General features: G+C 38.0%; 1 protein-coding gene across 1 annotated transcript in view; it reads right to left on the bottom strand.

Moving 5' to 3' along the window:
* Stx8 (syntaxin 8) overlaps window positions 1-24,466 on the bottom strand; it is a 248,723-nt gene that overhangs the window by 222,222 nt on the left and 2,035 nt on the right. Inside the window, exons 2-4 of the mRNA XM_047546175.1 lie at window positions 21,617-21,716; window positions 18,189-18,283; window positions 8,197-8,307 (exon numbers count right to left, since the gene is read on the bottom strand). Of these exons, the coding sequence (XP_047402131.1) occupies window positions 8,197-8,307; window positions 18,189-18,283; window positions 21,617-21,716 (306 nt within the window). The remainder of the gene's footprint in view (window positions 1-8,196; window positions 8,308-18,188; window positions 18,284-21,616; window positions 21,717-24,466) is intronic.

The raw sequence follows: 24,466 nt of genomic DNA, 5'->3' as shown, positions 1-24,466 counted from the left end.
TTGACCCAGTTATCCCATTCCTCAGTTTATAACCAAAGAACTTAAAATCAGCATACTACAGTAAAGCAGCCACATCAATGTTTATAGCTGCTCGATTCACTATAGTCAGATTATGGAACCAACTTAGATGCCCTTCAATTGATGAATGGGTAAAGAAACTGGTATATATATACAATGGAATACTACTCAGCTATAAAGAATAATATTATGGCATTTTCTGGTAAATGGATGGAATTGGAGACTATCATGCTAAGAGAAATAAGCCAAACCCAGAAAAACAAAGGCAAATGTTTTCTCTGATAAGTGGATAATGATACATACAGGGATGGGAGGTAAGAGAAGAATGGAGGAACTTTGGCTTGTGTAGAGGAAAATGGGGCAGGAGCAGGGCGGGGAAGGAAAGTTAGTGAACTGAGACAGACATTCTTACCCGATTACATGTTTGATTACATGAATGGTGTGAAATTACATTGTGTACAACCATAGAAATGAAAAGTTATACCCCATTTGTGTATAAGGAATCAAAATGCAATCTGTAAAAAAAGAGAAAAAAAAAAAAAAAGCAGGGGTTGGGGATGTAGCTCAGTGGTAAAGTGCCCCTGGGTTCAGCACCAAAGAAACAAGAAAAGAAGAACCCAGATACTAGATGGCATCAGTGAGCTGGTAAATTCATCAACCCTTTTCTTGCTTTAAATTTGGAAATTATTATGTGATATTTTCTTTATTTAATCCACTTTGAACAGCATTTACATGTTCCCTGTAGTTGAGAGTAGTGTATATTAGTATAGGGAGCTAAACTCAGGCATCCACCTAATTGTTGGTTGGAGTAAGCAGAACAATAAGTACCATCTTCTTTATTCAGACCCTGCACTTAGTCCTCCTCCAACTGCCACAGAAACAACATTTATACACCTGTTCACCCTTGTTTTATTGTGGTATGATGTTTGTTCTTGTTTCCCTTACCAGACTGACCGCTTCAAGAATAGGCATTATAAATGAACAAATCCCACCTTATCTGTCTCTAGTAACTTCCAATTCTAATCTCTATGGACTAAGAAAGTAGCAAAACTATACCAGAGTCACTAATCTTTCCATCAAATTACTCAAAATAATCAGTGAGGCAGAGACAAAGGTTCATGTCCCATTTCAGTTGCTTCTTAAGCACAGAGAGGGGTTATAGTCTTCAACCTCTTGGAGCCATGAGACTCATCACAGTCAATGGGGTGAATATAAGAAACTTGCAGGCCAAAGCATGTAAGAGGGTGTGAGTTCTCCACATCCCCTCTCTGCTCCAATCTGGGGAAACATGGAGGTCTTGTGCCATGACCACATACACTTAAGATGGAAACAAAATCAATCTGAATCATGCCATCCAAGAGAACTGCCAGACTTGACATTAGGCAGGCAAGAAAGCGTTCATATATTAAAAGCCTGACATCCCAGGTTTGTTTAGGTATCACAGCACAACCTATCACATCCTGACTCAGTCAACCTTTCAATCAGCAAAAAGTTGCTTGCTACACACCTAACTCTGTGGGTATGATGGGAGACACAGAAAAAAGTGGAACAATGTCCATTCATTAAACAAATACTCATTCAGCAGTGTGTAGGTTTTGATTCTTGCCCCAGAGTTATGTAAAATCTTGATCAAGATACAAAATACACACCTGTAAAAAAAAAAAAAAAAGAAAAATGATTCGGTATTAAGCCATGGGGTCTCCCTAGCAAAACAGGTTTCCCACTGATACTCTCTCAAAGCACAATATGCTTTTCTACTGAATTTACTTACTGATGTGATATTTTTCATTTTACATCATTGTGTATTCCATATCATTGTATGGGTAACCAAGATAGGCAACTCATTGAACTATCAGCTTAGTTGCAAAAATGTAGGTGTTTTGCTCTTGGCTTTTTGCCACCACATTCCCAGCACAGTAGGCACCCAACAGACAACTATTTAAGGAAAGAAGGCTTTATCACTATATTCTTGCTTAATTACCTTTGATTAAATTAGCAGGCACTTTCAATATTCTTGACTGTCCTTAATACCTCCTTGGCCCAAGTATCCTTGGGTTTCTTTAAATAGAGGAAAGTCAAACATTACTGATCTCAGCACATTCAATGTCAGAAAAGCTAGTAGTTACCATATTTCTGGGCATAAATAAAAGCAACAAGTATTTATGACTTATCCACTGTCTCACATGAGCTAGCTAATGATGTAGGTATATTTCCTCATAACTTCTAGAAGAATATGTCTGTCATGGGTTAATAACATTAAATAACAAAGTATAAGATCAATAACTCTTTAGGAAATTCAAATACTATCAGATACAAATCCTCCTTATAAACCAAATGTTGAACTGAAATACAATATTCAATGGTTTAAAATGAGGAAGGGGTATTTTTCATGTAAGATTTAATGTAAATTTTTCTTTTGCCTATCAGGTCTACCTATATGGTAACAGGAAACAGATATCAGACATACCAAGGGTTTTTTCAGCACTCAAGAAAAAAGTACATATCTGAAATTAAAGATTCACTTTCTAAGAAATTGTGAGCATTTCACTGTCACCTCCTTTTGATTTTAGCAATTGGTCCTCTTAACATTCTTCCTGACATATAACTACCAACTCAAACTTTAAATAACTTCCTCTTCCCTATAATCCTCTACCTAGTTGGTGGTGTGAAGATTAAAGCTTAGCCAATTAGCCACCCACTGCAGTCAAGTTAATCACATAATCTTTGAGATGGTCACAGAGCAATGGAGTATGCAATGATTTTTCTTTCTCTTTACAGATAAAGATTTAACTAATTGTAAGATTTAGCAATGCTCCCAAATATAAAGAGCGGTGGGCTTTTAAATCAGAAGCTTTATGAGTCAGGGCTTATCTTCTTCTAAGAGACATTGTTGCACAGAGACTTGTTTAACGAGTTGCCAAATGCCCTAAATTAGTCAACCATTGCTTATTTGGACAAAGGATTACTGCTCTAGAATAATGACCAATAATCCCTAAGGTAAAATGAAGATTCCATCACATGACAGCTACACATTCAATTATGTGACTGGCACATTAATGTCTGCTTAAAGAAAATGCTAATCCAAACTGAAGTTTGACAATACTCTTCTTCCCTTAATAAGGTCCCATCTGAGGAGGAAGAGCAAAAAGAAGAAAGGGGCCAAGTACAAGGATTCTTGGGAATGAAGGATGGGGAAGAAAAGAGAACTGCACAAAGCAAACAAGAAAGAGGGAAACTGAGGTAGGAAGCTCTAGGAAGGTAGAGAGGTTCATGGGGTTTCAAGAAGAGCTCTGGGGGAGCAAGTGATTTTGAGGTATTGCTGGGAGCAATTATGGAACTCTGAAACATTGGTTAGTAGATTAACTCCAGTTCTCTAAAGTGACAATATAGCACTAATGGACAAAATGTATCAGAGGGAAAGTCAGTAACATTTTAAGTTCTGACAGAGCATTCTGGCCAACTTGGTAGGCATGATCTAAGGGAAACACATGTGCCCCTGGCCCATCCCAAAGTGACGAAGTAACCAAACTGACTTCCCTAGTATCAAGAATTTCAGAAGTAAACAAAAATGTTAGAGGAGCCCAAAACTAGAAACTAACTGTGAAAAGAATTGAGGAAATCTTTGTGAGTCACTGGGGACACCAGAGAAATCAACAGGCAGAGAAGGAAATGAAGTTTCTCTACAGATTGAAAAGTCCTAACAGTTGATATTAAAAATGACTGGGGGGCTGGGGAGATAGTTCAGCTGGTAGAGTGCTTGCCTTGCAAGCGCAAGGCCCTGAGTTCGCTCCCCAGTACCGCAAAAAAAAAAAAAAAAAAAATGTGGGCAACCTGACAATCGGGAGGCCAGAGCGTACGGTCAAATTGTGAGCTGAAACTGGTCATGTCTGTGACTGAATTCAGACACTCAGAGCTGAGGCTAGGTCCAGGAAAAAGAATTATTAGGTATGAGAAGTTAGGGATGGAAGAAGAGGTCTCAAGAAAGAGGATCAGAGATAAAGAAGGCGAAAATAACACTATGATATAAGCAGGTGAATGGAATCAAAGACCAGCAAACACTGATTCTAAGAGGATCTAAGATGAACTATTTTGACTTCATTCATGCAAATCATTGTTACACTTCTTGCTTGTAAGTAAGTGATTATGCTGTCTTCCCCAACCAGCTGGATCAATGCAATCTGAGTGTACACTTTTTATAACCCTTCTACAGGGGTCCCTTCATGCAATATTTCAGAGTGGTTTTTATCTAGTATTCATTTCCTTATTGATTTGACTCCCCTGGAATGTCTATCGCACTTTTTGGACAAGTATCTGCAGACATATTCCTTTCAGGGTGGATGCGGTGTTCTAAAGCAATCTTGTCCCAATAAGGATTCACCAATGGAGGGAAGGAATCCACCTTCCAGGTCATCTGCTATTCTCTTTCCTTTTTTTAACCTGCAACGATTTTGTTTCTTCTTGGCTTCTTGGCTTCTTCTTGGTCGATATCTCTTTGTCACATTGTTTTTTCACTTTTGGCCAGACTCCATGCCATGTGGAATGGATCATCACCATCTGTCATGTCCATTTGCACCTTCTCCCTATCACTCCTCAGCAGTCATTTCTCCTCCACAGTGCTTACATACTTTTTAAACAGAATTCTTCTGAAAGCTTACTCTGAATGATTCTAGACTTTTGTTCCTAAATGAAAAAGACAAAGTATACACACACACACACACACACACACACACACATACACACACACCCCTCAGTTTCACACTGAGAGCATGTAAGTAAGTCTGGTCAGTTACCTTAGTTATTACAATGCTCAAGACTTCACTTACCTTTATTTCACACTTTCTCATCACTCTGATCTCTCTGCCCCCAAGTCACCCCAAACATTCACCAGCAAACCAATTAGTAACAGCTTAGGCCTCCATGTGTATCAGCTATATACACAGACAAGCAGGAGGCAGTCCTAGTAGTAGGATTTAAGAGGACCTCAGAAGGCCTACATCCAAAAAAAAACAATCAACAAGCAAAACCCATCTCTACAACTAACCTGCCAATTTCCCCAAAACCTTCCATCAACTAATTTACTTCAGTTTAAATCCTAGGATTCAAGTAGGCTTTGGTTAAAATATCTCCAGAAGACAAGTCACTGCCAGATATTGATTCCATAGCCAGAATTAATGTGAGAGTGACTACTAATAAGACAATAGGCAGCAAGCTAAGCACTGATCAAAGAGGACACAGAACAAACAAAATTTGGAAGGGGAGAATGGGAGGGCAGAGGTCCAGGTGCAGCACATGGAACAAAATTGATAGAAGAGGTCAGGATCCTATAGAACTTGGAAGTATAACAGGACATAAGGTATCCACATCCAGGAAGTAACGTGAGCTCCCTCCTAACCTGATGGAGACACAATGCTCCAGTAATATCACCTTGTATGTATAAAAGTTTTAAAGTTTGCAGTCCTTAACATAGCAATCACCTCACTGGGTCCTAACAACCATAAATGATGGACAGAACACATACCCCAGTTTAAGATCAATGATTCTGAGGCCCAGATGAGTGAGGAACAACTAAGCTAAAGAGCTGGGTCCTTCTGAAGCCTAGTTCAGCTCTTTGTATGGTGCAATGAACTTTAGAATTAACACCACCGAGCCTCAGTTTCTCTTCTGTAAAACAGGATAATGTAAAGATCTCCTGAGCAAACGCACAGGCAAAGCCAAGCATAATCCTGGCACAAAGAAAACAAACAGCAGATGTAGATTAGTATCATTACTACTGTGCCATGACAGGAAGCAGTGGCTCTAACCCTGCTACCTAGAGCATCCTCCAGGCTTACTGCTATCCAGGCCTTACCCCAAGATGACTAATCATATTTTCCAAGTATATGGTCCAAACCCTTGTATTTTTCTGTTTGTCTCTTTCTTTTTTTGGTAAGCCCCTTGTGTAATTCTGATTCAGAGTGCTACAAACCATATGTGGAGTGCTACAAACCATATAAAGTATTTCTCAAATTGTAGTATGCCTTCAGATCATCTGATGATCTTGTTAAAATACAGATTTTGATTTGGTAGGTCTGGGTTGGGGCCTTAGTTTCGGAATGTCTAACAGGTTTCCAGGTGATGCTGATGCTGCTCCTCTGCAGGCCCCACTTGGAATAGCAAGGATACAGAGATTATCATGAGAGAGATAAGGGGTGAGAGAAAAGACAGGCAAGAAGGAATCAAAACAACAACTAAACAAAAGCCATAAGGGCTGGGCTGGTGGTGCACATCTGTAATCCCAGCTACTCCAGAGGCTGAAGCAGGAGGATCACAAGTTTAAGGCCAGCCTCAACAATTTATTGAGGCCCTGTCTCAAAATTTAAAAAAAACAAACAAATAAAAACCTGTGGGGATGTAGTTCAGTGAAAAAATACTTGTCTAGCATGTGTGAGGTCCTGGATGTGTGCCATCCTCAGTCTAGCAAACAACCCCCAGACCTCCCCCACCCACCACAGCCCAGCCAATAGTGCAAGGCTAGGGTCAGCTAATTCTCAAGCTGGCCCCTTCAACATCATTAAATTACAGTTAATGAAGAGCAATAAGTGGAGTCTGGTGTCTAACAGATTTTTTTTTTTCCTGGCCTCCTAACAGACTCTTACCAAATGATAAAAATTACTATTTATCATGACCACCTCTGCCATGACCAAGTACAATTATTTAAATGCTTTTTCTCCCTTCTGACCACCTTCTCTCTTCTTGATCCCCTCTCCGCCATGAAACACATTCCCCCTAACATGCCCCTATTATTTTCTTAACTAAACAGACCTCTTCCTTTAATGTAATGGCCCCTCTTGGATTCCTTTGCTCAACTATTCTATTATTCCAGCCAAGATCACTGTTGTCATCCACTTCTGCATCCATGGGACTGAATACTGCAGAGACTATTCGGGGCCACAGTTAATCAGCCCACCACAAGCTACAGTCTACACTGAAAACCCTGCCTAGGACACTGCCCAGAGCAGATCACAACTCCTCCATTGCCGACTCCACATTTCATTTCTCCACAGAAATAACTTATCATTTCATCTAACTTCTTGCATTTCATAATTTCTTTTTGAAAACCTTGGACTGTTTACTCCTAAGATGCCTGGGACCAGTGGGAAAGAATGTGTTGGATCCTCTTCCATTTGTCCTAGGGTAGGGTACAATCCTGACTGCTTATGAGAATCACCTGAGATCCCCACTGGGCCTGAGCTGGAGAGAAGTCTGGTAGTGCAAGTCTAGGGTCAAAAACCACTGCCCTGAGCTGGGCACAGAGGTGCACTCCTGTTATTCCAGAGACTCAGGAGGCTGAAGCAAGAGAATCACAAGCTCAAGGCCAGCCTCACCAACCTAAAGAGTCCCTGTCTCAAAATGAAAAAGGGTTGGGGATGTAGCTCAGTAATAAAGTACCTCTGGGCTCAATCCCCAGTACCAAATAAATAAGTAAATAAAACAACATTGCCCTCAGGGAACTTATTATTCTTTATGAGGAACTAAGCAAAAACTAGCAGCTTCTCCACAATGAACACATCACCCCTTCTGGGATGGTTTCCACAAAGAAGTTAAGAGAATTCAAGAAGCAGGGGGGAGGCCAATTGTAAAGATGTAACAATTTATGGTTCATTAACTGCATCCTTGAAAGTCAGACTCCTTCTCCAGGTCTTCCAACAGAGCTCAGTTCTGAGCAGCTGTAAGCTCTGTTAGTGTGTGAATCACTCAGTGGCAAAGAGCCAGGAAAAGAACCCAACCAATGCAAACCCCTACCTCTATGAGCCCCAGACTACAGTCTTACCAGGACACATTTTTTTCAACACACCAATTTAAAAACAAAACTCATTTCCCCACGTTGATTAAGTAGTGACTTTAAGAGTTTACAAGGCAGCTAACAATGCAGAAAACTCAACCAAAGAATGTAAATCAAATTTTCTGATGCTGTATTCTCCTGAGTATGTTCTACCCAATATGGGATACAGCTAAACATACTCAGTTTACTAAATCTAGAAAATAAAAATTAAACTGAATAAAAAATTACTCAAACACTCCAAATGAACCAAAAAGATTTTATAAAGATCTAAAACCATTCTGGAAACAATTGTAATAACAGCAAGTAAATCTGTACCCGCCAAGTAATTCCTGTTAAAAAAAAAAAAAAAATCATACCTGATTAGGTCTGGCTCTGCACCCTCATTCTTAAAGGATGCCAGAAGTAGTCTCTCTCGTGTTACAAGATCATCCAGTAGGTTCTGTCTCCGATCCCCTTCCAGTTGTGTTCTGAGGACACCTTGTTAAGGTCCAGTGGTGGATGTGTTACCTGGTTTTACCTATTATGTTTTTAAAGGTTCTATTCAAGTCACCTGCAGCTCTTACATTTTAATCACTACTATCCAGAAGAGAACCCGTTCTTCAGCTTTTCCTGCTCTGACTTTCAACTCCACTGATCCTCCAGGTAAATGACCTTGCCAATACTATTGCAAAGGAATGTATGAACATTGACAGATCACTACAGAAATTCTTGCACTGAGAAATACACGAAGTAAATATTTTCCTTCCAGTGACCAGTCAAACGAGCAGTCTGGCTCAGTGATTCTTTAGGTTTTGAGTTTTAGGTGTCAGTGTTCAAGGGTGTTTTCCTAAGACAGGTGTGAGGATAGGGCTCAGTGGTAGAGCACTTGCCTAGAGTATGTATGGCCTGAGTTTGATCCCCAACTGAGATCAAACTTGGGGTGGAGGGAGCTCCAAGATACCATGTTTTAAATTGCCTGCTTTTTAACACCTGGTAATAGACCAGGAATATATATTTTAAAGTGCCACTTTATGGATAATTTGCTGTAAAAATTGTCACCATCAGTTCCTTGTTTATATATATTACATGATCTTTAAGGAAAATTACAAAGAAATTCTTGTAAGTATGCTCAAGTAGAAATTTCAAAGACTAGAGTTTTAGTCCTATTTTGACCATTATCTACAATCTTAAATCAGTTACTTTACATTTGGGGATCTCTTTTTATATGTAACACCAAATCAGCTGTTACAATTCTTATTTATTTATTTATTTATTTATGTATTTATTCATTTATTTACTTATTTATTTATTTATTTGTACTGTGGATTGAACCTAGGGCTATTCTATCACTGAACGACATCCCAGCCCTTTTTATTTTTTTATTTTGAGGCAGGGTCCTGCTAAATTGCCCAGGCTGGCCTGAAACTTGTGATCCTCCTGCCTCAGCCTCCAGAGTGGCTGGGATTACAGGTGTGGGCCACCACGCCCAGCTTTCTAATTCTTAAGTGACGGTTTAAAAATGACAATAATAAATCAGAACCTAATCCAAAAGTTTTGTTTTTTGGTGCTGGGGATTGAATCCAGGACCTCATGCATGCTAAGCTGAGGATACCACTGAGCTACACCCTCAGCCCTTAAATCTAGTTTTATACACTTTCTTGAAACAAATTACACAAGTTCTTCTAGGTTTAAGGCTGTGTGAGTACGTGAGTGTGTGTGGGGTGGGTGTTTTAAAAAACAAAGTAAAGGAAATGTTGAAGAAGAAAACTTCTGCCATGAAGAAAAAGAATAGAGAAAGCTAACACTTTTGAAAGGATATAGCTGGCACTGAACACAAAAAGCAAACACACTTCAACTAGGTTTTAACTGTCTTTTACTTTTTTATCAAGTGGCCTTTGGTTTTCTTGTTTTGGCTGTTGGGTTTTTTTTTTTTTTTTGTTGTTGTTTTTTTTCTTTTTTGGCAGGGGGTGTTAATGGGGATGAAACCCAGGGGTGCTCTACTACTGAGCTACATCCCCAACTCTTTTTATTTTTTATTTTGAGACAGGATCTCACTAAGTTGCCCATGCTGGCCTCAAACCTGCAATCCTCCTGCCTCAACCAAAGAAGGGATAAGAGGTGAGTACCACTATGCCTAGCTGTGGCCTTTCTTTAATTAGACATGGAAGGCTGGTGATTCAAACAAGCCCTGACCACAAAAACCTAGTCCTAGTAATAATAGCTGGATATTAGTGAGACTGCCGCTTTGGATTTACACTTTTCCTCTTAAAAAGGGTTAAAAACATTGCATTCTGGCCTAAAAGTTTCTGAGGAATTGACAGAATCAAGTAGTAGCATCAACATTGCCTGGATGGGAAAACTATAGCCCAGGGAATCTATAAATCTTGTTGCTCATTTTGTACATTAAAGAACTGACTAGATGGTAAACATACCCAGGCAAAATTTTCCAACAACAGTTGTTTGAAAAATCATAAATGCCCCAAAACAATCTAGTTGAGCACTGCTAATGGCTTTAGATATTTAAAAAAGAAAAATAATAACAAATGAGTTCTCTTAACATTCCAGAATGCTACACTTCCCTGGGTGAAATTACTACTATTACTTTTCCATTTCCCACTTGATGACAGTCACTAAGTACCCTATCCTGGAAACCAAGAAGTAGTAATTATAACTAATAAACAGTGATCTCATCCAGGCACAGTGACACATACCTGTAATCCCAGCAATTCAGGAGGCTGAGGTAGGAGGATCACAAGTTCCAAGTCAGCCTGGGCAACTTAACAAGACCTTGTCTCAAGATAAAAAATAAAAAGAGCTGGATGTGACTCAGTGGTACAGCATCCCTGGGTTCAATCCCCAGTACCTCAAAAACAATGACCTTATTTTTCTGTATTAATAAAAGAGTCAAATATTATCCTTTTGATCGATGCAATATCAAGAATATCCATGTCTTTCAAATTAATGGCAAACTGTCAGTAAAGCAGAAGGCTTTTCCATCTAAAACAAGTTCCACACAAATTACAGAAGTAACAGAAGCTGTGATAAGAATCATATTAGACAAGGGCTGGAGATATAGCTCAGTTGTAAAGTGCTTGCCTCACATACACAAGGCCCTGGGGTTCAATCCCCAGCACAGCCCCCCACAAAATTATATAAGACAAAACGAGAATTTTAAATTGTATAAACTACTAACTACATTCTAAAGTCAGCCTTGTCTAATATGCTATGCTCAAGAAAGTTTGGGAAAGGGTCAAGGAACCAGGAATTCTCCTAAATTCACAGTGGGGATATAGACAGGTTCAACCAACTGCCAAACTGCCTTCTATATATCTAACAAAATTTAAAAGTCACTTTTTTTGTTTTGTTTTGTTTTTTCGGAGTACTCTACCACTGAACTACATTCCCAGTCCTTTCGATTTTTTTTTTTTGGGGGGGAGATAATGGGTATGAGGGACTGAACTCGGGGGGAGCTTAACCACTAAGCCATATCCCCAGCCCACCCTTTTGAATTTTATGTTGAGACAGGGTCTTGCTAAGTTACTAAGGTTGACTTTGAACTTGTGATTCTCCTGCCTCAGCCTCCTGAGTTGCTGAGATTACAGGCATGTGCCACCTCACCCAGCAAAAAAAAAAAAAAGTACATTCTTTTAACAGGAATTTCTCCTGCAGATACATTCATACTCCATACCAGGACTTTGGAAAAAAGATCTTCACTGCAGCATTATTTATAATAACCCCAAACTAGAAATATCCTAAAAGTTCACCAATAAGGAACTAGTGCATCTTGTGCAAAGGAAGGTTTTGCAGACTAAAAAAAGGAATAGGAAAACTGCTACTGATAATAATGGCAATTAACATTTTTGAGCATTTATGAGCATTCATATGAATTATTTGATGTGGAATAAGCTCTAAAATACAGTATTAACCCAAGAAAGGGGGTAGCAGTAATAGCAACAAGGAGCTAAATGGAGAATTGTATGCTCCCACTTTATTAAAAAAATCAGATAAATGTTTGTACATACAACAAAAATTTCTGAAAGTATATACAAATAACTGCCCCTAAAGAAGGAAAACTGAAAATTCAGAGTATGAGGGAGACTGAACATTGTTTTGTATTGTGTGACTCTGCCATTGGTTAATTAATAAAAACAAAAGTTTCAGAACTAACTGTACAATATGATCCTTTTATCATCAAAAGAATTTCATATTTATATGTACATATTTCATGCCTAGAAAAGTCTGGGCTGAGAAGTACTAACCATTGACATTATTAGCTATGAGGAATGAGATGGGGCAGGATATGGAAGTGGAATAGAGAGGAATCACTTGCAAAATGTATAGTTAGAGGTAGAAAGTACTTTGTATAATAAAGGAAATTCAAGGTAATCTTTAATACTTAATAAATACTAGTTACAGAATTAATGTTAAGTCAGGTGCTATGGTGCTACTCAGGATGCTGAGGCAGGAGGATCATAAGTTCAAGGGCAGTCTGGGCAACTTAGCAAAACCCTGTCTCAAAATAAAAATGAAAAGGACTGGGAATGTAATTTGGTGCTGGAGCACCCCTGGGTTCAATGCCCAGGACTGTACGTAAAAACAAACTAAAGTTTAGAATGAACCAACAACTAAAGAAGATCAATTTCAAAGGCATTAAACTTGCTAATTATATTTTATAGGTTAGTAAGTGGAGAATCACAGACATTTGATGCAGGAAGAGGTCTTTGAGATCCCCAAATTGAATTCATTTTTCTGACAGGGAATTAAGGTCCAGCACGGCTAAGTTGTTCTGATGGTTAACGGCAAAGCTGGGTAGAGTTAAACTCTTTCTGCCCCTGGTCAGGGCCTTCTGTACCACATCATGCTAGGCACCAAAAATTGAAAGGTTTCTCCATTTTGGGGCTGCCAGCACTGCCCACTTTACTTTGTCACTTCTTAGAATCCTGAAAAAACAGTACTGGTATAAGTTGAGTACCCCTAATCCAAAAATTCAAAATCTGAGATGCTCCAAAATCTATAACTTTTTGAACACCAATATGATACCACAGGTGGAGATTCCATACTGGGAAATTTTGTTTCATGTACAAAATTATTAAAAATATTGTATAAAATTGCCTTCAGGCTATGTACATAGAGTGTATATGAAACAAATAAATTTTGTGCTTACTTAGGTCCCATGCCAAGATACTTCATTATGTATATGTAAATATTCCACAATCTGAAAAAAACAAATCTAAATGCATGGAACCAGAAGTCCCATTTTGGATAAGACACACTCAACCTATAATACTAACTCAGAATATTCCCAGAGACTCTCTGTAAATTTGGAGAAACTATCCAATTAGGAACACTCTGCTTCTTTATTTTGTTTTATTTTAATATATTGAGAGAACAGGCCATAAGGAATTGGGGTGAGGGGAGGTAGAAGACTAGAGTAACAGACCCTCTACACAAGACACTAAACAGAATGTTAATAAGAGATCAAAGAATCATCCAGGCAACAATCTACATTGCATGTATGTGGACATAGCTATGACAGTTGGGTAGAGTAGGGGAGTGGGGACAAGAGTGTACCTGAGGAAATAAGGATAATAGAAAATAAGACACACAATCAGTGACTGGTGCTGAAGACCTCCTCTCCCACCAAATTGGTGGATAAACAAGGAAGAAATTCAAAGAATAGAATAAGGAGGAGAAAGAACTACATGGTACTTTGTCACTGGCTCAGCTGATTTTCAATGTAATTCTAGGCAATTCATGGAAACGTAAGCTGTAAAGGAAACTAGATCCTGATTTCACATTACTAATAACTACTCCCAGTGTGCTTAAGCCCAGCTTCTTGGCTACAACCTGGTCAACACTATGACCTGAAGAGGCAGTGGAGTGGACAGGTCTTTGGATCCCTGCCACAAACCAACCCACTTCAGCTCCTGGGTTTCCTTAAAACTTAGTGGAAGACTTAAAAATGTAGGTAAGTCTTACTTTGTAAATGAATTGCTCTGGAGAAGGAAGAAGGGTGCAGATAATTACTTCTCCATGCTATAACAGAAGAGCTGCAAGGAGACAGTTTAAAGTTTGTGAGACCAGAAGATTTTAATGGCTCACTTTTTTTAAAGTCAACAAACTTCACTAAATATCTATTATGTACCAGGCCAAGTCCTCACCTTCCTCAAAGTACTGATCACATTTTGCAAGTACAACTTTAATACCATCATTATTCATGTGCTTTAATAGAACCAAATTACCTGATTATAAATTCAATAAAGGAAGGACTATCCACAAATTCTTATTGGCAGCAATAATCTTTATAATAATGATAAAATAATAAATAATAAATAGAAGGTAATCCTCAAGAAGGACTTACTGTACGCAAAGCACCTCAGTTAAGGTTACAGTTACTAAGTGTTGGTGACTACCTTTTATTGAACATGCACCACAACAGGGGGCTAGTCCTGTGAGGTCCTTTAAAAATATTTTCTCCCTGGGCTGGGGATATAGCTCAGTTGGTAGAGTGCTTGCCTCACAAGCACAAGGTGCTGGGTTCCACAAAAAAAAAAAAAAAAAAAAAAAAAAAAACCAACTTTCTCCAACTTTCATAGCAACCTTGCAAAATAAGATTAATCCTAATTAATTGATGATGAAACTAAGGCTCAGAAAGGCTAAACTGCTGTGTTCTCAGTCTCAGTCTCAGTTCTGTCTAGTTTCAAAGTCAGTGTTGTTCCACTACACCTATTTCAGATTCATAAACCAGTAAACAAACTGGAGAACAGGGGAAGTACTAATTTAGAATTACCAATTATACATTTTGCTAGGTATGAACAGGATATAGCTCCCACCCCCACAAAAGAAATCAAATAAAACTATCTATTCTTACTATTATGGAGAAAAAGCAAGGAGATTTTAACATCAAAACTAGAAAGAATCATGTGACTTAACTACAAGCCAGAAAATTTCTACATATATAAACACTATCTTCTCCTTATTTGTCTCAAGCTTCCAGGTAGCAGTGAAAACTCTGTCCCAAACACAGAATTCGAGGCACAGTATTTGGGAACCACCTTGCTTCCACTATAGCCACTAGGGATACTTCTAGAGTCGATGCAGTTAGCCTCTCCATGCCTACATTCATTCACATTCATTACACAGTGATGGCCATGTTTCTCTATCTACCTATCTTTTTCCCTAAAATACAGAGTTGGGAAAAGTTATTTATAGATTTTTAAAAAAATTGTTTCCCCAGGCCTTCTCCAAGGCACCAAAATACCTTCTGATATTGAATCCCTTTGTAAAGAGATTATTTTTATTCTTTTTAAAGAGGCAAAAGGTGCTGACTTTGAAATGCTAACAAAAGGACAAGCTTCATGTAAAGCGAGTTCTGAGGATATTTTGGGCATACCTGAAATTTCACACATAGCTTCCCGCAGCATGCACCTTCTCTCAATGGTGAGGCCATTATAATTTCACCTCAAAGAAACACTGTGAATAGAAGCCAATGTTTTCCAGAAATTTTAAACCCTCTGGCTGTAGAATTTGGGTTTATTAATTGCAAACTAACAGATTCAAAAGCACAGAACTTTTATTTTAATTTCACATCCATTCTTCCCAGGAGAAGAATACTTCTTCAGGAAAGAGCATAACATCTCATGCCTAAACTCCATGAAATGTTTTGAAAGCATTTTCATAGGACTTATCTTTCTAGCAATTCCTAGTATTCTCTGGAAAACTCCATAATGCAGAAAGTCACTAATTTATTAAGCAAAGTACCATAAACTCTCAACTATCCAGCACAATAAAGAAATGTGGTATTCAAAATATTCACATTTACAAAGCCACCCAAAATAAATTATGCCTCAAAAAAAGGATTAAAAAGTCACTCTAAAAGTGATTTATACTCAAATTTTTTTCCAGAAATTACAACATCATAAAGTATATACCTAATAAACCACAGTGAACACTGTTTAATCTTTCTGATGATTAATACAGTTCTTGAGGGTTTGCATTATAAAAAGAATTTGTCTTGGCACTACAGCAACATGCCAATTAATAGAGAATTCTAGTTGAATACGTGCCAGGTGACAGTTAACTGTATTATTTCTACTAAAGTAGAATTCAGTTTTAAATGACTAATTCTGGGGTCAGACAGCCTTGTGTTTAAATCTGGCTCTTCTATCTCCCAGCTGTGGAGTGCTGGGAATTACTAAAAGTTCTCAAGATACTTCTCTACAGTGTAAAAACTCCTCTGCTAGACTGCTGCTTTCCCCTTCCAACTGCATCAGTGACTTCAGGGGCAAAGTTTGACTCGGACTCACTGCCCTTTTTGTAAAGAAGAGAAGGACTCACCAAAACAAACCAATAATATAAGACTACTAGGAATGAGAAGTTGCTATCTGATGTATCTTAAATCGGGAAGATAACTGCTATAATATTGTTTAAAATATTTAAGAAGAAGGTCAGCAAATGGAAAGACTGGGGAGCAGAAGGAGAATTACAAAGAGGCTGTTGTAATACAGAAGCTTCCTCCTTTCTCTTCTGTCAAGAGAAATGGGCTCCCTATAAAGACAGAGGTTTAGGAGCGCCCCCATGTGGTGGATTATCTGCATGCCACCCCCTGCAATGCTGGCTAGTTACAATAGGGAATTATTTGAAAAAAAATAGAATTTTTAAGAAAGCTGATGTATTTCAGTTGTGTTTTTTATTTCTCCCAGGAAACTCTGGGTTATTTACATTAAAGTTCCTAAATATTTTTGTAATGTTTTAGACAACTCTTCTCAGTGCTTTTAAAGTTCAGTTCATAATTCAATAATTAGGAGGTAATTTCTGAGATTACCCCAACACCAAAAATCCAAGAGATTTCAGCGGATGGTCAGACTATAAGTATTCAGGAGAACAAAGTCAGCTGTTACTGTGGCATGCTTAATACTCTCTAATTAACAGCTAGCATACATTATTAATAGGAAAAAGTAAGAGTTCTTAATTTATATACTTCTCTTGCCCTGCAGATTTAGCATATAAATAAGATGAATACTAGCCAATTATCTTAATGGAGCTAGCAAATACCTAAGTACTAATATTATACCATGAAACAATAATTACCTTTCTCATGTATGTGCTTTTGATAACACTAAAATGAGTTTTCACAACTTGATCTCATGTGGAGACCTCCCAGTACTTAGTAGAGGAAATATCTCTGACCATGTGAAACTAGTTGATGCCTACATATTTAGTACATGTTGATTCTGGTAAAGTAAAAGCTCCTGGTATAACACACTGTTGCTGTTGTTGGGCAGCAACAAATAATACCAGATGGAGGGTAAAGTTACAAACTCAGTGTATCAGAATATTCCAACTATGTGAAAAAGAAGGTCCCAACTGTTTACTGAAATCAAACTTTTATTAGAAACCTTAGTGGATTAATAATTGCTTACTTGGAAAACCATGAAACTAATCTAAATCAACCTTCCTGGTAATATAAAAAGAGTTACACTTGGAAAAATATATTTTTTAAACACCTTCAATTGCTTTACCTGAAAAGCTATATTTCTACATTTCCCCATATTTAAAGTTGGGACATATTCAAAGTCAATACTAAACATTGGATCTTTGGTATAAACTACTCACAATTTAGAGAAATGAGAGAAGACCATTTGAGGTTAGTTTCTATACCAATATAAACTTGGGTTTAAAGGGTTCATTTGGGTAACAGGTCACTATATTTTTCTACACTGATCAGATTATGAATTTCTAAAAAAGGTTTTCACACTTGACAGTTGAGAGGAGATTAAGATGATGGCCCAACTTGCTTTAAAGCAAGTTCCTACTACTTTCCACCCCAAAACTCTCAAACTAGGGGCAGTATCTGTGCTCCTGGAAAAATAATACAGCAAACAAGTCACATCTTAATAATCTACATAAATAGTTAAAAATGCTGTATGATCTCTACTGGTATTGGCCTCCCCAGGAAGAAACAGATCATTACAAACTCTGAAAATCCCAGAAACAGAATCACAGCCTAAGAAATTTCACTGTTGGAGCAGCGGTTGGTCATCCTCAAAGCAGTGGACAGAGAGCAATGCAGGGTTCTGTAAATATAACACTGACAGAAACCTTTATTAGCTTCCTTTCCTATGAAGTTCACACCCAAACAAGTTAATTCTTTTACTTCAGTAGGGTTTGCCTTGCCAGCATATTCACTGTAAAACATGTAACAGGAACTTAAAACAGAAATCAAGATTAAAGGCAACAGTGTAAAAACCAGGTCCTCCTCAAGTTGTGGAAAAATCTGGGTAGCCCACACCCAGATTCCTTCCTTTCTTAAAATAAGACTCCTTTTCCTCCCACTCTAGAAAAGAGGTGGAAATGTTTACATGGATACATCTGATGTGTTGACACAGCTCTGAGCAATAAGTCCTTCAAAAGGGCGATCTTGTCCTTCAGATTCTGCAACAAAGTTCTGATTGTCACTGTAAGCTGAAAAGAAAAGAACACATCCTAAGTATTCAAACCCAGAGGTGAGATGTAGAATCTACTAACTTAAATCATGGAAATTTGGCTTTACAGATTATGATTCAATCAAGGAAGGGCTAGAAAAGATCCTTAGCCTCCCAATGACAAACTCAGGATTATAAGGAGTCTCAAAGGTCACCTGGTCTAGACACCTCACCTGAGGTTCTTATGTTCCCTACAACCTGCTCAAGTGGCTACTGGGTCCATACCTAAAAATGGACATTGACTAGAAACTGTCCATTTGCCCTCACACTCAGCTAAATTCTGTCCCCTGAGCTTCTACTCATTGATCCTATTAATCTGCCCTGGAGCCTTGCAAGAAACTGTGTTCCCTAATGTTTTCATTCAACAGCAAACACCCCAGTTCCCTCAACCATGCTTCAGATGACATGGCATCAAGTCCCATTACCATCCTGACCAGTCTCTGAACAGAATGGTATATTTTCAAACCATTTGAACAATTACAGCAATGTGTTCTTTCCATACTAGAGGAATTTTAACCACACATGACTCTTTCTCCAGGACTGTGTGAATTTTCTCCAATCATTCTAAAGAATCAGAGGAAATTTTTGTTTGTGACTCCAAAGCGCTACATTAAAGGATGAAGGAGGGGTGGGGAGAGAGCTCTCTGGAATATGGAAAGGTAAAAACCAAGCTTCCCATTTAAATGAAAACATATTCAAGCCTGGATGAAATCAGAGATGCGTTAAAAAGGTAGAACATCACAGGTTTCATTCACTACCTTGTTAAAGCAGCAATTGCACAACTTAGGGGAAAGCAAATGCCCCTTCCTTAGAACAGCCAAGGACACAGTCAGAGGCTGGCTAAGGGATACACATCAAGCAACCCTCCAAGGTATCAGCAGCCAAGAAAAAGTGTGACCTTATTCTAAAACCTCTGGAAACCAAGGAAGAACCACCCACAATACTTATGGGAGAATGTCAAGGAAAGCAGGTTCTCATTTACAGAGTAAAGAGCAACATAAACAAAAAAAGCACAACAAACTGGGCACGATGGCTTGCATTTGAGGGAGGCTGAAATCAAAGGATCACTTGCCCCAGGAATTTGAGACAGGCCTGCACAACATAGCAAGACCCTGTCTCAAAACATACGCATACATGCACACACACACATGCAACAAACACAACCACATCTATGAAGAGTCTACAGAATTAAAGAGATGAAGGAGTACAAAGCCATATGTTTCTAAACTGGTGCAGTGGTGGAAGCCTATAATCTCAGTAACTCAGAAGGCTGAGGCAAAGGGACTGAAGTTCAAGGCCAGCCTCAGCAATAGCAAGGCCCTAAGCAACTTGGTGAGTCTGCTTCAAAAATAAAAAAATAAAAAGAACTTAAAGGATTGGGGATGTAGCTCAGTGGTAAAGTGCCTCTGGGTTCAATGCCCAGTACCAAGAAAAAAAAAAAAAATACACATACACATGCACATATATGACTCTAAAATATGGAAAAATATGACTCAAAGTTCAATGTGTTAGCATAGAAATACAGCCATCATAACTTATTAAAAGAAAAAAAATCAAGTCATAAAATAGAATGTCACTCAAACAGAAAAAAATACAGGAACTAAATATACCAAATGCCAACTGTGAATATCTATTAAGTAAGGGAATTTTTTTATCATTTTATAAGAAAATGATACCTTTATAATCAAGAAAAAGTTCCATTTTCATAATTAAACAGAAGCTTCCAGAACATAGAAAAAGGTGGAAAACCTAATTCATATTTTAAGATACCACGGCCCTGGTCATAAGCACTAACCAAGAGAGATAACCAAAAAAAGGAAACCATACATCAAACCCACTCAAAGATTATAAATGCAAAAATCTTTCTTTTTTGTGGTACTAGGGACTGAATCCAGGCTTTGTGCCTGCTAGGCAAGCACTCTACCAATAAGCTACATCCCCAGCCCAAATGTAAAACTCTTTTTTAAAAAATTAGCAAAACAAATTCAGAATTACATTAAAAAGGACAATATAATATTGCCAAATATAAATTATTCTAGTACCTTAAGATCAGTCTGAAACCAAACAACCTAAATATAAAGCTTATGGTGTTAATGATTAAAAATAGAATAAATATATGATTAATACAGTATGGGAAAAATTAAAACAAAAACAAAGTAAAGGAAAAAAGAAAAAGTAAAAATAGAACACTACTGCCTGAACTGCAGTATCATTTAACTTTGGTCTAGACAGTCTAGTCAAGGCAATGAGACAAATTAATGAACCATATAAGGACTATATGATCAACTGTAAAGGAGACAAAAGTACCATTATGTGTAGATAGATATAGTCTACTTAGAAAAGTTAAAAGAAATAACTGAAAGACTACTTAAAAGAATTCAATAGTTATAAATCATACAATGAAAAAACTCCAGGGCATTCCTAAATTTAAGTAATAACCAGATAGAATTTTTTCAATTGTTCTTTTTAAATTTCATTAATAGCTGGCACAGTGGCACATGCCTGTAATTCCAGAATCTGGGGAGGCTGAGGCAGGAGGATTGAGAGTTCAAAGCCAGCCTCATCAGCTTAGCGAGACCCTAAGCAACTCTGTGAGGCCCTAAGCAACTCAGTGAAACCCTGTCTTTACATAAAATACAAAAAAGGCTGGGAATGTGGCTCCATGGTTGAGTGCCCCTAAGTTCAAGTCCCAGTACCAAAAAAAAAAAAAATTTACATTAACAAGACCAACAAAATCTAAAAAAATATACAACACAGTGCCTGGCATATAGTAACAATAGAGTAGGAATAAAATGAAATATTATTGTAAAAATGTAAATCTTCCTCAGTTTAATCTATAAATGTGTTACATATCTATTCAAAATCCCATTTGGAGTTCTTTTATTGGAGAAGCAGTGGGAATTGAGGCAAAGCACAACATTTTTTAAAATAATGTTTCACAAAATTACTTTGAGAGAAGGAGAAATGAAACAGAGTAAGAAAAGCCATGACTATGTGTAATAAAGGAGGCCATAAAAAATGGATACGAAGACATTATTTAAAAAAAACAAAACTTGAGTATGATGCTGGCAGTTACCAACTGCATCAACAGAAGGCCCAGGAACACTGCAGGTATGTAAAAATTCAGTGAGTGAAACATGAAATATTTCACATCTTGGGAAGATTCATAATTTAGAAAATGGATAAAATCTACAACACAGAAAATAAATTTCAAAGATTTACACACACACACACACCCCTTCAGATATAAGAAGGTTTTCAGACCTCAAAGCTCAAAGAAATCATTTTAAGACTAATTCTCTCCTGGTGTTACCTTGGATGTCTTTTCACCTCTTCTTTCAAACTGATTTCGTTGTTGAATTTTCTCAGCAATTTCTTGGGCAATCTGGCAGGTAGAATCATATGTGGAGAACCTGTATTAAAGTCATACAAAGAGAAAAGTGCTTGAGGTTCTTTAAAAGAAACGTCTGCAATGTCCAAGTTGAGTTTTAAATTCTAGTCACAAGTTCAAACAGGAAGAGAAGATAATAAACAGGACCTTTAAGAGTAGCATGTATCCAATGGTACTTACTAGACGCCAGGCACCATTCTGAATGCTTCATTTGTAAAAACTCACTTAATCCACACAACCACATTGGGTACCCACACTGCGTACCATTACCACATCCATCTACACATGAGAAACAAGGCACAAAAAGGTAGAGGAACTTGCTCATGTGGGAATGTGAGCTGTAAACCAAGAATGTCTGGCCCCAGAGCCTGGGCTCTTAAACCACCTCATATTCTGCAGATGATAAAGCATTTGTAGACATTCATTTGTAAAACACAACAAACATTTCTGGCACATCCTGTGCTGTGTACTAAGCACTGTTCCACACACTACGAATGAATAGAGCTGGGAACAAAACGGACAAAATCCCTACTTTCAAGGTACATACATTCCAGGGAAGGAGAATGGTTAAAAAATAAACAAATCAATACATAGTATGTCAGATGTTGACATGTGCTAAGAAGAAAAAGGAAGTAGAATGAAGGAACAGACAGATGGGCAGGTGCTACTTAAGACTAGATGACCCTGGGAAAGGTGAGGGGTCAGCCATGGAGATCTGCCTGAGGAAGAGCTCCACTGTCCAGGAACAGCAGTGCTATGTATCCTGCAACAAAACACTCTGGCAACATAAGACATGTGTCCACTTGACATCTCAGTTTGCCAGATTCTCTCAAAACATATACCAACCCACCTGTTACTTAGCAGCGTTGGGAACTTTAAAGGATTCATAGTGAACTCCCAATAGCCCCTGGTTTTCTCCTATCATAGAACTTCTACCTTCTGTTTTGCAGAAAATATTTAAGCATGAATATATTTCATTTTCCCTACTTGACTTTCTGTTCCTAAAAAAATGGATTGTACTGTATTTACATGACCATTATTTTCCAGTACTACCCATTACAAAATACTGAAAACTGTTGTTGGCCCTAATGTCCCAATTGTTGCTTAAGAATCAGTCTATTTCTTAAAAATCTCCCAACTCCCACATATCACTTATACACGACAGGAACCTGATAAGTAGTTTTTTCAGAATGAAGGAAGACGTTCCAATTGCTTCCCTTAGGAATCTTACCATGGTAAATATAGCAATAGCTAACAGCTAAGTGCCTGATCTGAGCCAGGTCCTATGTTGAGGGCTTTATGTTATCAACTTCAAAAGGATCCTAGGAGGCAGGATCCTCAGCCACTAACCCTAGACTCTAAAGTGCCATCATTCAAGTAAATGTGTTCGGGTATATATGTATATGAGAAAAGAGCAGGTGATATAAGACATAATTAATAGTGGGCTAATGGAGAAAATTGGGTCCTGGTCCCAGCTTTGCCACATTTTACCTATTTTCCTCCATATTAACACCTATGACAAGAGAAGTTTGGATCTGGTTCGGTGGTCCCAGACTAAATATGTCAAACTCCATAATAAAATTCTGCCAAATGTAATGTTTAAATGAAGTATTTCAGGAGCTAGAAGAAATTACTGTTGACTGAGTGCCTCAGGAGGACACAATGGGCTGACTTCAAGGTTAACACAGGACTCTTGTTCAGAGAGGAGGGAGGAACACATTCTAGACAAGGTAAAAGGGCTGTGGAGCAAGCAAACATCAAGGGGAGAAAACATGCCTGGCATACTTGGCCGAGTAGTGGCCCTGGAAGGAAGTACAATATAAAACAGTGGAGATGAGAAATTAAGTTTCTGCAGAGCTGGAACACCAGACTAATTAGGTTTGACTTATGAGGGGATTTTAGAGCCATAGGAGACACTTTAACACATAAAGCGAGGCCTTGAAGACATGTGAAATGTTGAAGGTCACACAGCTAGGACAAACTCTCAGATGTCTTACTCCTAATTCTCATCTTCTCGAGTTAGCCCCTCAAAAGTAGTGGTTCCTGAAACTTTGCTACTCATTGGAATCACTGGGGAATCTTTTTAAAAAACCAAGCAAACAAATAAACAAAAAACAATGCCTAACTCCCCCCCTACCCACAAGCACTGACTAAATTAGAATGGGGTTTGACCTGGATATGAGGATTTCTGAAAAGCTCCCCAGGTACCACTGTACTCTACAGAGAGATAATGGGCAACCTCATCATGGTGTCAAGCACCCCAGTACCTAAAGTACTGGTCTAGAAAAATTAATCTGAATTCCATTTATATAAATAGTAATGTAAGAACATGAGAGTAATGGCCGGTGACCAGTAGATTTCTTGGGCTATTCAATTCCACAATCAGTTACCAATCTTACAATCTGCAGGGTATTTGGGATACAGAAGGCTGGACTATAGCAGGAATAGGGGCAAAAAAAAAAAAAAAAAAAAAGGTTAGAGATATTAAAAAAAAAAAAAAGAGAGACTGTTATGAGGAGTAAGTAAAAAGTAAATGATTAGTTTTCAGGCTTAGGTGAGTAAGAGGATGGTGATACCAAAACAAAGACTAAGAAACTGGAAATGGAAGCATAAAAGAAGTTTACAGACTATGAACCAGTCCTTGTTTTTAACCAAACACTGAATGTACAATTAATATATAAGTTTTACTTTAAAATATACCTAGAAAAGAAAAAGTGATGTGGAGGTGGAGAATGGAACTCAAACAAGGACAGAATATCGATAATTATAGAA

This window comes from Sciurus carolinensis, chromosome 3 (assembly GCF_902686445.1).
Source record: "Sciurus carolinensis chromosome 3, mSciCar1.2, whole genome shotgun sequence".
In the NCBI taxonomy this organism is placed as follows: domain Eukaryota; kingdom Metazoa; phylum Chordata; class Mammalia; order Rodentia; family Sciuridae; genus Sciurus; species Sciurus carolinensis.
This window is presented reverse-complemented; position numbering and strand designations above follow the sequence as displayed.